The sequence below is a fragment of the Westerdykella ornata genome (assembly GCF_010094085.1).
Source record: "Westerdykella ornata strain CBS 379.55 unplaced genomic scaffold EI97scaffold_7, whole genome shotgun sequence".
NCBI lineage: Eukaryota > Fungi > Ascomycota > Dothideomycetes > Pleosporales > Sporormiaceae > Westerdykella > Westerdykella ornata.
In genome coordinates, this window is record NW_022986857.1 from 930,135 (window position 1) to 945,049 (window position 14,915).

The window sequence follows — 14,915 nt, forward strand, 5'->3', positions numbered from 1 at the left end:
CACAAAGTCCGCCACAGAGTATCTATTAGGTGGGCGAGGATCAATTTGCGGTTTCATGAACTGTTTGGAATTTGGGCTCTGTTGCTACAATTATGCGCATGTGAAGAGCCGTCTTAACCTTCCGATCCGAATTGCACCATGCCAACCATTGAATTCTCCAGAGAAGTTGGGTTTGAATTTTGAATGACAGGAATAGCCATCCGGAAATGCTCGTGAATGCAAAAATGACCTTCCACGGCCTGTTGGTGGCACCGGCCTCGCTCACCACACGTCGCTCCCCAGCCCATTGCCACCCTCTATGCCTTTGCGGAGACCTTGGCGAGGGTCTTGCGGACCTCGTAGCGCGCCTGATTCTAGTCAGTCTATGTTTCTCCATCAAGTTGCCCTGGCCGCCTGCCTGCGACAGGACACCGGATATAACACACCTGCTTCCTCAGCTTCATGACCTTGAACCTCTCAAAGTCGTTGAGCTGCCTCCGCTTCGCGAACTGAGCGCGCTTCTTAGCGAAAGCGCTCTCGTTGAATTTCTCATCCACCTTTTCCTCTTGCCACCTCTTCTGGACGACTCCTCGGCCGGTACCGCGGGGAAGTTTCTTGAGGACGATGGGGGTCAGGGAAAGGTGGGCGAGGGATGCGGAGTGCCGGGGAACGTTAGCCTTCTCGGAGGGACCGTCGACGAGCACCTAGGTTTGTGAGCCTCTCCATTCTCTTCATCCGCGCATTCCCTCAGCAAACGTACGCGCTTGTGATCGATGATCTCGACAATGGCGGCCAGCCGTCCTTGGTACGGGCCGGTGCTGAAGAGGACGACACGGCCAACCTCGACCTGCCTCCACTGGGTTGTTGTGATATCGGCGTCACCCATTTCGACGAGAGTTGGTGTGGTGGGAAGGTCCTGGGGGTTGTGGTTGCTGATTCGGAGTTCGTCGTTGGTCCGCAACAGTTTCGTGAGGTCGGGAGAGTGGAATTGTGCGGCACGTGTTTTGCCAAGGCTCGCTAATAGCTAGCGCTGCCCTTGGCGCCTCTGGAACATTTTCTCTGCAACGAAACTCTCATCAACCTCTCCTTCTGGATCTCACACTCACAAGCGGAGTATTCTACCTCTCGCTGAAATACAGGCTGCATTGCTGTGCAGCTCGAGTGTACCTAAGGCAACAGTATTTTGTTGGGTGCAAATCAACGCATAGCCTTCCCTCATATCTTCAACTGCAAAGGCGAGTTCATCCTTGGTACTAACCTCTGCAGTCGCAGCGTGCGCCTACTCGGTGAGTTCATTCATTTCTTTCTCCGTCTTCAATTCTAGGATGACGTAATTTGCGATTGAGTCTACTGTCGGAGACCCTCGCCGGGGTCTCGTCAACGGTGGTAGACCTGTGATATTCAATTCTTACATATTCTGAGACCGACCGTTTTCCGAAACCTCTTCCTGAGCTTCAGTCATCGGAACAGCTTGGCTGACATTGAATCAGGACCGCCGTGTTATAGAAGCTTCAGATTCTAGATTGACCTCAGTCAACCGCGTGAGGCAGCATCCTCTTGGCTGTCCCACCCCTCATGTAGGCCAATTTCCTTCTTTCTCCAAGCGCTCCCTTTCCGATGATTATAAAACCTTTCTGCCTAGATAGTAGATGACTCTTCGGAGTATGATTTTCCTTTTACACCAAGATCACTGAGGATCCTCACACGTGTTGTTTCTGGTCTTTCCCCAAATTCATGGCATGAAGCTAACATGCTCTTAGGTATGTTCGAAGTCGTCAGCACCACAGTACATGAGCTCCCGCTGGCAAGTCAACGTGTCCACTTACAGAAGAGTTCCACGGGAGTAGCTCAATGTTATCCGATCTCTACAATTATGAATACATATTATTACCGAAACCTTTCGAACTCCTACACTCGGATTGTGATTTTGGGCTTTCTGAACAGGTACATGTTGCATTCCCAGAAGCGGGCACAGCCAGGCCATGGGCTCTGAGCCGTCACAAGGCGATGTGCAGCTGACGGGAGTTCGCATCGCTCATGGGTTGGGCTAACCGCAGAGAACTGAACCTGACTGCGGTGCGTCACAGAGTCTGGGATAGCACCTTGCCCATGGATCGCACAGATGTTCTTTCCCCTGGTGGCGGAACACCGGCAGACTTCTCAGAAAACATCGAATGACTCAACAGACCCGTGCCAGCAATGACGGACGTGTTTATTACCTCGCTTATGTTATACACAACATTCAGAACCTCAGAAGGAACCGCCTCAAAGCGTGAGAACCTTGGAAGGCTTACGAAAACCACACCCCAACTCCCGGCAAGGTGCAAAGAAACGAAGGCGCACCAGACCTCGGTCCATTCAAGGTCATTTCAGTCGTTGAAAGTTGTTCGGCGTCTGATAAAAGTGTCTCAAGCACTATTGCCTGGCATTAATTACTGACGTTAACACTCCTTCTGGAGCTGTGCAGGGGACAGGGGACTCCAAAAGAAAGACGATAGGGAAAGGGGGGAGTTCACTTACAACAATGACAAAGTCAAATCTCCTCTGATGCTAGCTTTCAACTCCACTTCGACTTCCAGATTTGCCTCCAACTTCAGCTTCAAACCATCCTGCTTGTCCAATTCGCTCTTCTGCGATTGTTGCGGCATTCTGTAGGGCTGATTCGGATCGGTGCCACGCATTGGTATCTCGCCCCGCATCGCCCGGGCCTTGGTGACGGGTCCATCCATACTTGTGCTGTCGGGCCCGATGCGCTCAAAGGCCTGCATGCTGTTGAGCTCGCCGTTGGCGTCGGCTTCCTCGAGCGCCTCGAGCGAGGCCGTCTTCATGTACTTGCCTTCCTGCAAGCCTTTGAGGATGCGTTGGCGGCGGGCGCGGCGTGAAGAGGACCGGCTCCGTGCAGACTGCAGGCCGGCTTCGCGTTTGGCTTGTTTCTTCGCATTGAGCGCTTTCTCTTGCTGCATGGTCGTGCGCTCATGCGGCTCCGAGTCGGACTCGTAATCAGACATGATGGCTGTGTGCGGGAAGAAACGTAAAGAGGGAAGATGAGGAGGAGCTCAGGTGAGGACAGATGGAGATCGTTCTCAGGCACTGATGGTACGCAAGGAACCGGAATATACGAGTGGAAGATGAGGACGTGGAAGGCGTGTACAGTATAACAGTAGGTACCGGAAGGGAGCAAGAGAGAGGAGTGAAAAAGCAAGATGTCGGAGAAGCAGTAGACGCAGCCTTCGCCAACTAACTGGTCACCTCCAGCAGGCGGAAACCCCAGCCCCCCATGCCGGAAACGCCCACCAACGCCGGCTAATCAGGATTGACGACGTTTCGCCGCTGGCAGGGTCAACGAAGTGGTGTGGCATCATACACCGCGCACGCATCAAGTTCATTTGCTCCCCCATGTCGCTGACGCTAATCATGACGTCATTGGCAAAGGCGGTGCAACATTACGTCTGTGGCTACCCTTATCAACGGGGAGTCGCACACACGTCTGAACGGCCACACATAGCGCACCGTTACGGGCGGGATGCGGTTCATGGGGCCCACTGGAGGTAGACCCTTAACGGCGTGTACTGTGGATCAACAACCTGTACGAGGGGGACAATCTCACTATTCTCGCAACACTTTCTATTTCAACAATTCATAGAGCAAATTGGCGGGAATGGTGATATCGTCTATGGTAGAGACCGTTGAAGACAGAGACAAGTTCCATTGATGCGCATTATCCTTCAGATCATAATTATACAAGAATTCATACCCAAATGAACGCCCAACATTAAACCTCTCGGAACTCTCATGAGCATGGGAATCCCATAGCAGTAAGGAACGATGCGACCATCAATCCAACCAGCGCGGAAGCGCTTAGTTGCTGCAATCATGAGTTAGCATGCATCAAAGTTTTAACGTAGAGCCAAAAGGGGAGCAAACTTACAGCAATCCCAACGTGAGGTCGCCGTGAATCTTAGCCTTGAGCTGGACCTCAATGTCCAGATTGAGCTCCAGCCTCAGGCGCAACTGCTCCTTGTTCTCCGAGTCGTCGTCCTCCTTCTGCTGCCCTCCCGTCAAGCCTCCAAGTGCCTGTCCGGCCGTGTTCCCGACCTGGCCGACCGTGTCGCCCACGCGGTTGACGGCTTGCCCTGCCGTGTTTTGGACCAGCTCGCCGCCGGGAAGCGTCTCGTTGATGTCGCCTAGGGCTCCTTGGCCCCTCTGCCTGCGACGCTGGCGATTGCGACGGCCGCCAGCAGTCGAGACATCCGAACGGGTCAGCGACTCGGTGTCCGACTCCTGAACGTTTCTCCTCCCGCGACCCCTCGACTGGCGACGCCTGGAAACCTCCTTCTGGGGCTGGGGCTGGAGGTCCGGGTCGGACTCGTCACCGGCGGCGGGCCCGTTGGCGACTTGCTTCTTTCCTGGATCCTCATCAGCCTCTCCTTCTCCTTCGCCTTCGCTTTCGGGGGCGGGAGTGGCTTCAGGAGTGGGCTGCTGCTGTTGTTGTTGTTGAGGTTTCTTGTTGCTGCCCAGCTTCTTTGGTGCCTTTTTCTCGGTTTTCTTACTCGTTGACTCTGCGTTGCCTTTGCCGCCTAGCGAGGCGTTGGCGTTGGCTTGTCCCTCTCCGGCGACGGACTGTTTGGTTTCCTCGACTGTATCGGCCATGCTGGTGGGGGAAGGCGATCGAGTTAAGATATGTGCGTATGTGTGTGTTGGGTGTATGGTTTATGGCGATGGGTGGATAGATGGTGTGAAATGAAGACTGAGCAACAGTGACAGTTGTCGTGCGCAAAAGTAAATGGATGATGAGGTGGAAGGGATCAAGTTCAGAAAGTAAGACCAGCAAGATGACTTCAACAACCGGTTTTGTGGAAACAGTGACAGCAACAAGCTGATGATCCATGGTACTTCTGAGACACCCCTGTTCGTTGGTAGCCACCCGATGTGCAGCATCAGAGAGCATCTGGGCATGCATGATGATGCAACTGTGGCACGGTCCTGTCTTACTGCAATCCTGTATTACCATTGCGTTGGTCATCACAAGCACCTAACAAAGCAGCATTGTGCGAGCGGGTTGAGGTTCTGACCAATGACACCTGCTGGCAGGAATTACTCTCGCCTGCATTGGGAACAATCGTTTCTGCCGTCGAGGCCAGACGCCGAGTGGAGTAAAGTAGAGACGGTGTGGGGTGGGAGCCACTCTCGATCCGCTCTTCAACGGGGTCTACTACAAGTAGTATACTGCGTACTGTGTAGTATACAAGTGCTGTGTAAGCCTGCAGCCTTGGCTTAGGGATTCTCGTAAACTTACGGGAAGTGTTTAGCAGACCATTTGGGTTGTTGATATCAACGCGCCACAATATAAAATCCCACGCATCATCAAAAGGTGAGACGGAGGTGTTCCGCCTCGGTTAGGCGCTGTGCGCCACTTGCGTCATCCTCGGTCCGACCCTTAGCCAGCCATGGAGCTCTCTTCTTCATCACGTGTTGACAGAGGGCGTCTGGTCAAAGGCAGTGTGTGGATTGGCGACCACTTCGGTTTCGGCGGGGTCTTCCGGAACTCGCAACTCGCTCTGTGGCATCTTCCCATGTTCCTATCCTCGTGTGTGTGTGGTTCGTCGCCACAGCCACGATTGTGAGCCACACAAGTCTTCCTTCTCCTACCACAGTACTTCCTTTCGCCGCGTTGCAGGAGTAAGGCATGGACGCTGAACTCCGTTCAATAATCATTAGGTATAAGGAGAAGGAGAAGACTTCAGCTCGGAGGTGGGTCTAGTCGTAAGTTGCGAGAGTGATGACGGTTTGGTGTTCCTCCGGCTCGAGGCTTTCCCCGATGACCGGCTTGGCCATCTGATAAGATCTCAAGGCTACACGACTTGGCTCTTCATTGCTAGTCTGGCGAAATTATACAGGCGAATCTAGGTGAACATGGCGACTCCGGATTCCCAGGATCTGGCGGCCAGAGAGCGGATCCTCAAACATATGAATGCTGACCACCAGGATTCGGTAAGACCAGGGCTTTGGGTACCGTTCTGGTAAACAGGGAATACCTCTGCTGACGGTGCATACTACTTATAGGTCCAGCGTTATATCGAGCATCTGAGAAACGCTTCCTTCTTTCAAGTGCGAGATGCGCGCATGACGGATATCAGCCTCACAGAGATGAGGATCAGGTACTCCGGAAAGGAAGCCGTCATCCCCTTTGAACCGCCGATGAAAAGCATGCGCGACGCCAGAGAACGTCTTGTGCAAATGGATCAGGATGCACTCCAGGCTTTGGGTCGCAGCGATATTACCGTCACCAAGTTCATCCCATGCTATGTTCACCCGGGCCATCTGTTCAACTTCAGCCAATGCCTCGTCACGTTCATTGCTTTCTCTCGCCCTTCGCACTTCAAGCCCGGATCCTTGCTGTTTGACAATTTACTATACCGGACTCCTAGTTTCGCGAGCTTCTGTCTAAAGATTCAACCCTTTCTCATTGGTATTATGGTGGCCATTCATGCTTTCGAAGCAGCTGGCATGGCGAAGCGGTTGAGGAAGCATGGCTTGACTCCTCTTCAGATGACCTGGTGGCTGTGGGTAGCAACGTGCTTCATTGAAGGCATTACGAGCACGTGGAGGCTGGATGGACTGGTTGATCAGAAAAGAAAGGAGAAAGAAGCCAAAAAGCATTGAGTATAGCGTAGAGCACGGAGTACAGGAAGGCAGTTAGGGCAATGACTGCAATGATGGGGACACACTTGCAGTGATGTGCCCACTAGCAGTTCCCCGGTCGGTTTCCGAAAGATACCGTGTACCACTAGACCCCATATTAGAGCGTATACACATGCCACTGGCTGTAAAGTGATGTTGGGGAGAGTGATGATCTGCCCAGGTGCGCTCCCCGTACTTCTCGGCTCCGACGTCGGCGGGTCCCGTTATCGATAAGATGTCCATCTGATAATTTCAGAAGAGTCATGCTGGGTTCAACAACAGCATCCCGACTCATATGATACCCCAAGACGCGCTGCTTTTCATATAAGATTATTTTTTCCCATAATGGCGTCGCGGCTCTCTTGCCAGCGGTTTCCGTCTGCCATGCGCACTGCGCGGGTGGCCCACCAATCATGCCGGCATGCATCTTCAGTCGCTGCTGCATTGAAGGGTTCTAATCTGCCACAGGATGTGAAGGACTCAATAGCAGTGAGTTTCATATACTGGGGCTCTGGTTCAGCTAGCTGATTGTCTGCATAGCGCGACGCTTCTCTTCCTACTCCTGATCCTCCCGCCGACTCGAAGACGAGCGGTCTTGTGAAGAATCACCTTCCATATATGGTTCCGACCTATGTTCGACCTCCTCCCATGTTCGAAAAGGGCAAGGGATGCTATCTATGGGATGTTGAGAATAGGAAATACCTAGATCTCACAGCTGGTATTGCTGTCAATGCGTTGGGCCATTGCGACGAGGGAATGGCTTCGGTGCTCTACGAGCAGGCATGTTCATTCTTCCTGCCCGTCTGAAGGACCTTTGCTAATTGATATGAAGGCAAAACAACTTGTCCACACGTCGAATCTTTATCACAACCCAGCTACGGGGCTGCTTTCCAAACAGCTCATTCAGTTGACACACGCAACCGGTGGCATGCAACAAGCAACACGGGTATTTATCTGCAACAGTGGCACGGAAGCGAATGAAGCAGCTATCAAATTCGCCCGCAAAGTGGGAAAGTCGATTTCCCCGAATAAGGACAAATACGAGCTTGTTTCGTTCCACAACTCATTCCATGGAAGGACCATGGGCGCTTTGAGCGCAACACCGAACCCAAAATATCAAGCACCGTTTGCTCCCATGGTGCCAGGCTGCAAATATGGAACCCTCAATGATGTGGATGCGATCAATGACCTGGTCATAGAAGCGACGTGCGGTGTCATCGTTGAGCCCATTCAGGGTGAGGGTGGTGTAAACGTTGCCACGCCCGAGTTCCTTACCGCCCTTCGTAAGCGCTGTACAGAGGTCGGCGCCGTTCTCATCTTCGATGAAATCCAATGCGGACTGGGAAGGACAGGAACATTCTGGGCGCACGCCGGATACCCGAAAGACTGCCAACCTGACATTCTCACCACGGCGAAAGCGCTTGGGAATGGCTTTCCCATCGGAGCGACTATTGTGAACGATTTCGTCTGCGACCATATCAAGACCGGTGATCACGGCACGACCTTCGGCGGCAATCCGCTCGCCTGCCGTGTAGCGTCATATGTTCTTACTCGTCTCTCCTCGCCCGAGATTTTGGATGCCATACCCGCGAAGGAGAAGGCTTTCCGCCGTCACTTCGAAGCTCTACAACAACGATTCCCGGAGCAGATTACCGAGATCAGGGGTAAGGGATTGATTCTGGGGTTGCAGCTCAGCACGGATCCCACCCCTATCGTTACGGCAGCTCGCGAGCGCGGTCTTCTCGTCATCACCGCTGGCACGAATACTCTGCGATTCGTGCCGCCGCTGACCATTACAGAAGCGGAGATTGACGAGGGCATGACAATCTTGGAACAGGCGATGGAGAGCGTTTGGAGCACGAGGAGTTGAAATAAGGGCGTTGCCCACGTCTTTTTGAAAAGTGAAGCGTTGAGCATATGATGTATTAGGTGTTGGTAGACCGCGATTTCTAGATCTTCGAATACCATGGTGGTCATTTCCAAACCGTGGTCGCAATGCGATATTACGACTCTTTATTGACGCACCCACTATTCCAATGTTTATTGCTGTGCTTATTCCCGTTCTCATTCCTGCAAACTAGACGCAAATGCCGCTTTGTTGAGATGGAACTGGAACTGCGCAAACGCCACACCAAAATCTCTGCACCGCCACAGACCAGGGTGAAGCGTGCAGGGGGCAGCTGCCAAGTTGCGCCCTCTCTGAAGGCGATGAGCAGAATCACCTCTCCAAAAGTAAAGGCGCAATTTCATTCCAGAGTTATTCAACAAGCTCCTTCGACCCGAAGCAGCCGCCATTGGCCTCTGGCTGTCTTGACATGCCAGATGGCCACAGTTTTGGCTGCACGGGCTCCAGCGACTTGCGATCAGCGGTCTGGTAACTCCGGCAATGGCGTTGTGCTCCTCCATCCGAACCCCATCGAGCCTGTAAACATCGCGGCAGTTCAAAGTCCGGATGGGGATTCTTCCAGCGATGCAACGGTACCCTCTACTGGGTCTTCCGCAACTGACGTCGAAACCCCAGGTTCGCTCCTTTCCGCGCCACAGGGGGATGATGGTGTCCTCAGCGACCTCAGCAGATATATCGCAGTAGGCTGTCTCCACTTTGAACAACCCTACGCGTTTAAGACCGGGAATCCACATACTATTCCCGAATGGACGGAGCTCTTCTTCTCGAACCTACCGGATGAATTAAAACTCATCATTGGATCGCACGCTTCATCTCTGTTACAGGCTCGTTGGATCCGACTATTCCTCCATCAAAGCACTGCAAAGCCCCTTCCCAACACTTTGATCCGCTTTTACCTACTTCCGGAGGACTGGGGGCGCCGCTCGATCGACCGCCAAAGCAGGAGCCTGAAAACAGCTCTGCGCGAGCTTCTAAGTCAGGTCGACACGTCTCCAGAAGCATGGGCCGGGAACCACAGCACGACAAATATTCAGTTATTTGACCCTTGGGCCAGTGCCGAGAATGTCTCGCTGTTCTATCTTTTCAACAGGCTACCATCGCCTGCCCCTTCTCCCGACTTGGTGAAGAACAGATACTCCCGGAATGCGGTCCTGGGTCTCCTGGAAGCTGCATCGTCCGGGTATATCGATGACGAGCCCATTCCAGGGTTGAAAACAAAGCTTTACCCGTATCAGGCACGTTCTGCTGCTCTCATGGTACAGCGAGAGGCTGCGCCGCAACTCCAACTAGACCCACGACTCGAGGTAAGGCAGTCGCCAGCCGGGGAGACGTATTTCTTTGGAGCAAGAGATGGGTCTTTCCTGCGGGAGCCGAGATATTACGATTCCCCGCGCGGCGGCGTTCTGGCAGAGACCATGGTAAGTAACCGGTTGGGATTTATGCTGCAGGAATTACTGATGAATGGTACAGGGCTTGGGTAAAACCATCATTTCTCTGGCAGTGATATTGGCAACTAAGGGACATATGCCTCTGATTCCGCCAGCCTATCAGCCAGCTCCACCAGTCCGAAAGCGCGTAGGATCACTCGCGCAGATGGCCGCGAGTAACATTGGACGTAAGGCCGTCCCGGGAAAAGCTTTCCTGGAGAACCTCGAAGCAGCAGAAGGCATCGATTTGAGTCGCTGCAAGCAGGCCCTTGCAGAAAATATGCCGTACTATGAGATACCTCCGGAAATTCCGCGAATGAACAGAACTACGAGAATCCCACCGCCCCGGCAGCTTGTGATGTGCTCAACTACCATCATAGTCGTCCCGCGAAATCTTCTTCATCAATGGCAGAGCGAGATCCAAAAGCATGTTGTCCCTGGCAGTCTTAAGGTCCTGGTGATGGACTCCGCATCTAGGCGAGACAGCAAATCTGGACGCATGGAAATAGAGGGGATTGACGTTCTGAACAGCTTACCACCCCCTACCGAGCTCATGAAGTACGATATCATCATCTTCACTCGGAATCGATTCGAGCAAGAGATTCAAGATGGCCAAGATGAGAAGGGTCGCCGTTTCGCAGCAGGAGTGCCTCGCCATTGTGAGTGTGCCTATATTGGGGCCACAAGACTGCGTGACTGCAATTGCTTGACGGAAGTCTACGAGTCACCACTCAAGAAGCTGCATTTTCTCCGTATCATTATCGACGAAGGCCACAACTTTTCATCCGGCACATCAAACGCGGTTCTCGTCGCCAAACAAATCAAAGCTGAAAGACGCTGGGTGGTGTCGGGCACGCCGGCTAAAAACTTGGTCGGCGTTGAACTAGACCTGTTCACGCAAGATGGGAATGAGGCCGATCCTACATTGCTTCGTGAGCTAGCGATGGAGCAGAGGAAAAATTTCAGTCTTGACGATGAGGATAATACAAAGGCTGCGAAAGCTCTAGGTTCTCTCGCATCGCACTTCCTCATGGTCCAACCATGGTACTCCTCGACCTCCGAGGACAGGTTGGAATGGGATGATTACATCTATCGCCACGAGCATCAATACAAGAAGACGTATTCCGGCTTCTCCTCTTGTTTCCTGCGGGTCCTGGAAGGCTTGGTCGTAAAGACTAGACCGGAAGACGTCGAAAGGGACATACAACTGCCGCCCATGCGCCACCGTACCGTCTACTTGAAACCATGCTGGTACGACAAGATGACTGCAAATCTTTTCGTCCAGGTCCTACGAGCGAACGCCATCACTAGTGAACGCTCCGGTGTGGATTACCTCTTCCACAGTAGCAGCACCCAGGCGCGACATAGCTTGATCAGGAATTTGAGGCAGTCCAATTTCACTTGGACAGGTTTCAGTCCAGAGGATATTGTGAGTTCGCTGGAGACTACGAGCAAATACCTCGGCAAGAAAGAGAAAAACTGTACTCTTGAGGATGCCAAACTACTGTTAGAAAGCAGTAGCATCGTTGCGGAACTCTTGAAATCGGAGGGTTGGGTTGCTCTGAGCAAGGCCCATGAGATCGGTTTAGCAGTTGAGGACTGGCCCGCCGAGTCGGAACATCTGTTCGCGCTGGCTTACAAAAACCCGGCAATGATAGGACTGACCCAGCTAATAGATGGTCAATCGCACGTGGACCAACAGATATTGCAAGAGAATCCAGCCGAAGGGCTTGACATAGTCGGGCGGATGGCGCAGGCTAATCTGCAGGCTTTGCAGGAGGTGGAGAAGACCACTATCAAACGTGAAGTCGATGAGCGCGGACATCATGGTATGCCAAAGGCAGCAGTACCTTCTTCATGTGTGGGCGATCAACCCTTGACGAGCAAGACCAAGCTGGCCGTCTCTACCAAAGCACGACCCAGAAAGTCGCCAACCAAGAAGATACTAAAGAGGCCTGTGGCGGGACTTAGCACGCCTGAGAACGGACACATTCAAGAGCTGGATACAATCAAACTATTTACGCCCAAACGTGCAGGCGATGCTCAACCGAACGGGCCCTTCACATCAGGAGCTGCATCTCGCCTCGACCCTACTCCCGCATCCACAAACTCAATAACAACTCCGTCACGTCCCAAAAAGCGCAAACTCACCCTCACCGACGAACTCGCCACTCTCCCACCCACGTCCCCACTCCTCCGCACCCGAATCCTAGGCACCACGTCCTCCAAACTAACCTATCTCATCTCCACCGTCCTGGCCCACCACCTGACTTCCAAAATCCTCATCTTCTACGACGGCGACAACGCAGCCTACTGCATCGCGCAAATGCTCGAACTCCTCTACATCAACCACCGCATCTACGCCCGCCAACTCGACAACATCAAGCGTGCGCAGTACGTCAAGCTGTTCAACGAGGACCCGGACGTCCGAGTCTTGCTGATCGACGTCGCGTGTGGCGCGCTGGGCCTCAACTTGAACGTCGCGAGCGTCGTGTTGATTGTGAATCCGATCAACCGACCGAGCATCGAGGCGCAGGCTATCAAGCGGGCGCATAGGATCGGCCAGACGAAGGAGGTCCTGGTCGAAACACTAGTTCTTGAGGGTACGATTGAGGAAGCGATTTTCAAGCGGGCGAAGCAGATGTCGCGCGGCGAGCATTTGGAAGCGAAAGAGTTGGAGGATGATAATCAGATTGTGAATATTCTTCAGAATGCGGAGGTTTTGCCGATTGAGCCCGGGGAGGGGGAGGGGTTGAATCAGTTTGCGCTGTTTGAGGAGCCGTTGCAGGTGTTTGGGAGGAGTGGGAGGGAGAAGTATCATCGGTTTGGGCAGGCGGAGGGGAAGGGTGAGAGGCCGGCGGCGAAGAGAGCGAGGGCGAAAGGGGATGCTGGCAAGGCGAAGAAGGGAGAGCGGAAGGAGGTGGTGGATGCGGATACGGGTATGGGGTCCGCTGGTGCTTTACAGACTCTGGAGAGGAGCATTTTTGGTGGGCTGGATGGGCAGCAGTAGACACGGGCGATATCATGCGTCGAAACATCTGGCAGCATAGCTAGGACACTGACCGTGGATATTTTAGGTGGGGTTTACTGTGCATAAGGAACATGAGGATAGATAGCAAAGCGGCTTGGGCGCATATTTAGGTGCTGTTACCGTCTATATAGGTCTGGGGCCAATCTCATGGAAGGTTGGACTGCTTGCACAAGGACGTTATGAACACACCATATCGAATGAATGAAAACATATGATCCTACTGTCCATGAGTATTCCAGCTCGAATATATGATATGGGTCTTACGCCAGAAGGCGCTGATCCCGGAAGGATGTTCTCAGATGTTCCAAGGTTTCCAACAAAGCATACATGCTGCTGTCTCCCTGACGTACCGATTGGAGGCTCACTATCTATACAAAGCCTTCATGTCGCCATCTTACCCTTTCTATTCAACTTCGCCAACGTCGCCTTCCCCGCCCGACTCTCATTCGGCCTCCCCAACTCCTTGGAGATCCATTCCCCAACACTGGCCAACTTCTCCATATCAACACCCGTCTTCGCACCCAGGCTATGAAAACAATGCACCAAATCCTCCGTCGCCACATTTCCCGTCGCGCCAGGGCTAAACGGACAACCTCCCAACCCGCCAACCGCAGCATCAAAAGTGCGGATCCCATGGTCCAGCGCTGCGACCGTATTCACCAACGCCTGACCGTACGTATCATGGAAATGCAGCGCCAGGTCCTTCTCCTCAACGCCAGCCGCCTTCAACGTCTTCAGCAGCTCCCTCGTTTTGGGCACCGTCCCCATACCCGTCGTGTCCGCCACGGAGATCTCGTCTGCGCCCATCTCCAGCAAGTTGATGGCCAGCGAAGCGACCTTGTGGGGATCGACGTTGGGGCCTTCGTAGGGACAGCCCAGGGCGACGGAGATGTAGGCGCGGACGGGAATGGAGAGGTCCTTGGCGCGCGCCATGAGGGGTTGGAAGCGCGCGAGGGATTCGGCGATGGAGCAGTTTGTGTTTTTCTGGGTGAAGGTTTCGGTGGCGGCGGTGAAGATGGAGAGTTCGATTTTGGGGGTGGTTGGAGAGGCGGAGGTTTCGGCAGCGCTTGAGGAGGGGGAGGAGGAGGAGGGCGAAGGTGATGGTGTGGGATGGTGGGTTTGTTGGGATGTAGAGGGTGTGGAGTGCAGGGCGGAGAGGAAGCCGTCGAGGCCTTTTACGTTGGGGGTGAGGAATTGGTATGTGACGGGGCTGGACGATGCAGGAGGGGATCTTAGTAGGTATTCCAGTACTTCAGATGAGTTGGCCATCTACAAGCATTGTCAACAATGCGCTCGATATCAATTGATGTTTGATTCCGTCTCCGTCACTGACCTGAGGAACCCATTTCGGAGACACAAAGGACCCAGCTTCTATTGTGCTCAATCCTGTCTCCGCCAATCTCCGCACCAGCTCGATTTTCGTTGCTACCGGTATACTTTGCTTTTCATTCTGAAGCCCGTCTCGCGGTCCAACCTCTACAATGCGGATATAGTCGGCGCTCTTCGAATTAGCTGCCGTGGCGTAGGTCCTTCGGGACGAATGACGGGCAGCAAGGCGCGCCGCGCGAAGACAGACGAACTTGGAGGACATTGGCGGAGAAGAATGCGATGAGAGATAGGGTAGTGAGGAGTGTTGACGCTGGAGTGGTGGGAGCTTCGATGCTGTCGTGGGGTGTCAAGCTAAGTACCGCGGTCCTCGCGTTGCGGTGCGGCTTGCTTCGGGCTGGTGTGGAGAGCTTGGCACAACATTAACCCAAACGCCGCAGCATTACCATTGGAGATTATTCAGGCAAGGAACAGTGGGATGGATGTACTTCCTGACTTACCATGTAATCAACATGTACTCTACCAGTTCCTGGTCGTGAAATGTTCTTATCACGTGATAAAATCT

General features: G+C 53.4%; 8 protein-coding genes across 8 annotated transcripts; 4 read left to right on the forward strand and 4 right to left on the reverse strand.

The window, feature by feature from the left end:
• Positions 1-20: 20 nt before the first annotated feature.
• Positions 21-933, reverse strand: EI97DRAFT_396609 (60S ribosomal protein L14). The gene is made up of 3 exons (XM_033796343.1): positions 740-933; positions 426-683; positions 21-347 (listed from the first exon to the last, which is right to left on the reverse strand). The coding sequence occupies exons 1-3, from the start codon at positions 863-865 to the stop codon at positions 297-299; spliced, it is 435 nt and encodes a 144-aa protein (XP_033655191.1). The 5' UTR covers positions 866-933; the 3' UTR covers positions 21-296.
• Positions 934-2,145: 1,212 nt separating this feature from the next.
• Positions 2,146-3,105, reverse strand: EI97DRAFT_300594 (uncharacterized protein). The gene is made up of 3 exons (XM_033794527.1): positions 2,503-3,105; positions 2,274-2,401; positions 2,146-2,198 (listed from the first exon to the last, which is right to left on the reverse strand). Exons 1-2 carry the CDS (start codon positions 2,985-2,987, stop codon positions 2,395-2,397), a joined length of 492 nt encoding a protein of 163 aa, XP_033655192.1. The 5' UTR covers positions 2,988-3,105; the 3' UTR covers positions 2,146-2,198; positions 2,274-2,394.
• Positions 3,106-3,903: 798 nt separating this feature from the next.
• EI97DRAFT_375071 (uncharacterized protein) lies at positions 3,904-4,629 on the reverse strand (the record flags this gene model as incomplete). The annotated part of the gene is made up of 2 exons (XM_033795482.1): positions 3,904-4,385; positions 4,530-4,629. 2 exons carry the CDS (start codon positions 4,627-4,629, stop codon positions 3,904-3,906), a joined length of 582 nt encoding a protein of 193 aa, XP_033655193.1.
• A 212-nt stretch (positions 4,630-4,841) lies between these two features.
• Positions 4,842-5,424, forward strand: EI97DRAFT_300734 (uncharacterized protein). The gene is made up of 2 exons (XM_033794529.1): positions 4,842-5,221; positions 5,272-5,424. The coding sequence occupies exons 1-2, from the start codon at positions 5,054-5,056 to the stop codon at positions 5,377-5,379; spliced, it is 276 nt and encodes a 91-aa protein (XP_033655194.1). The 5' UTR covers positions 4,842-5,053; the 3' UTR covers positions 5,380-5,424.
• Positions 5,425-5,481: 57 nt separating this feature from the next.
• On the forward strand, positions 5,482-6,804 carry EI97DRAFT_432514 (integral membrane protein-like protein). The gene is made up of 2 exons (XM_033798181.1): positions 5,482-5,970; positions 6,043-6,804. Exons 1-2 carry the CDS (start codon positions 5,893-5,895, stop codon positions 6,640-6,642), a joined length of 678 nt encoding a protein of 225 aa, XP_033655195.1. The 5' UTR covers positions 5,482-5,892; the 3' UTR covers positions 6,643-6,804.
• Positions 6,805-6,933: 129 nt separating this feature from the next.
• Positions 6,934-8,670, forward strand: EI97DRAFT_493503 (acetylornithine aminotransferas-like protein). The gene is made up of 3 exons (XM_033802362.1): positions 6,934-7,149; positions 7,201-7,440; positions 7,493-8,670. The coding sequence occupies exons 1-3, from the start codon at positions 7,006-7,008 to the stop codon at positions 8,528-8,530; spliced, it is 1,422 nt and encodes a 473-aa protein (XP_033655196.1). The 5' UTR covers positions 6,934-7,005; the 3' UTR covers positions 8,531-8,670.
• A 221-nt stretch (positions 8,671-8,891) lies between these two features.
• EI97DRAFT_466475 (uncharacterized protein) lies at positions 8,892-13,243 on the forward strand. Its single transcript, XM_033801535.1, has 2 exons — positions 8,892-9,984; positions 10,037-13,243. Exons 1-2 carry the CDS (start codon positions 8,983-8,985, stop codon positions 13,001-13,003), a joined length of 3,969 nt encoding a protein of 1,322 aa, XP_033655197.1. The 5' UTR covers positions 8,892-8,982; the 3' UTR covers positions 13,004-13,243.
• EI97DRAFT_466476 (hydroxymethylglutaryl-CoA lyase) lies at positions 13,124-14,843 on the reverse strand. Its single transcript, XM_033801536.1, has 2 exons — positions 14,358-14,843; positions 13,124-14,293 (listed from the first exon to the last, which is right to left on the reverse strand). Exons 1-2 carry the CDS (start codon positions 14,613-14,615, stop codon positions 13,406-13,408), a joined length of 1,146 nt encoding a protein of 381 aa, XP_033655198.1. The 5' UTR covers positions 14,616-14,843; the 3' UTR covers positions 13,124-13,405.
• Between the last annotated feature and the right edge of the window lie 72 nt (positions 14,844-14,915).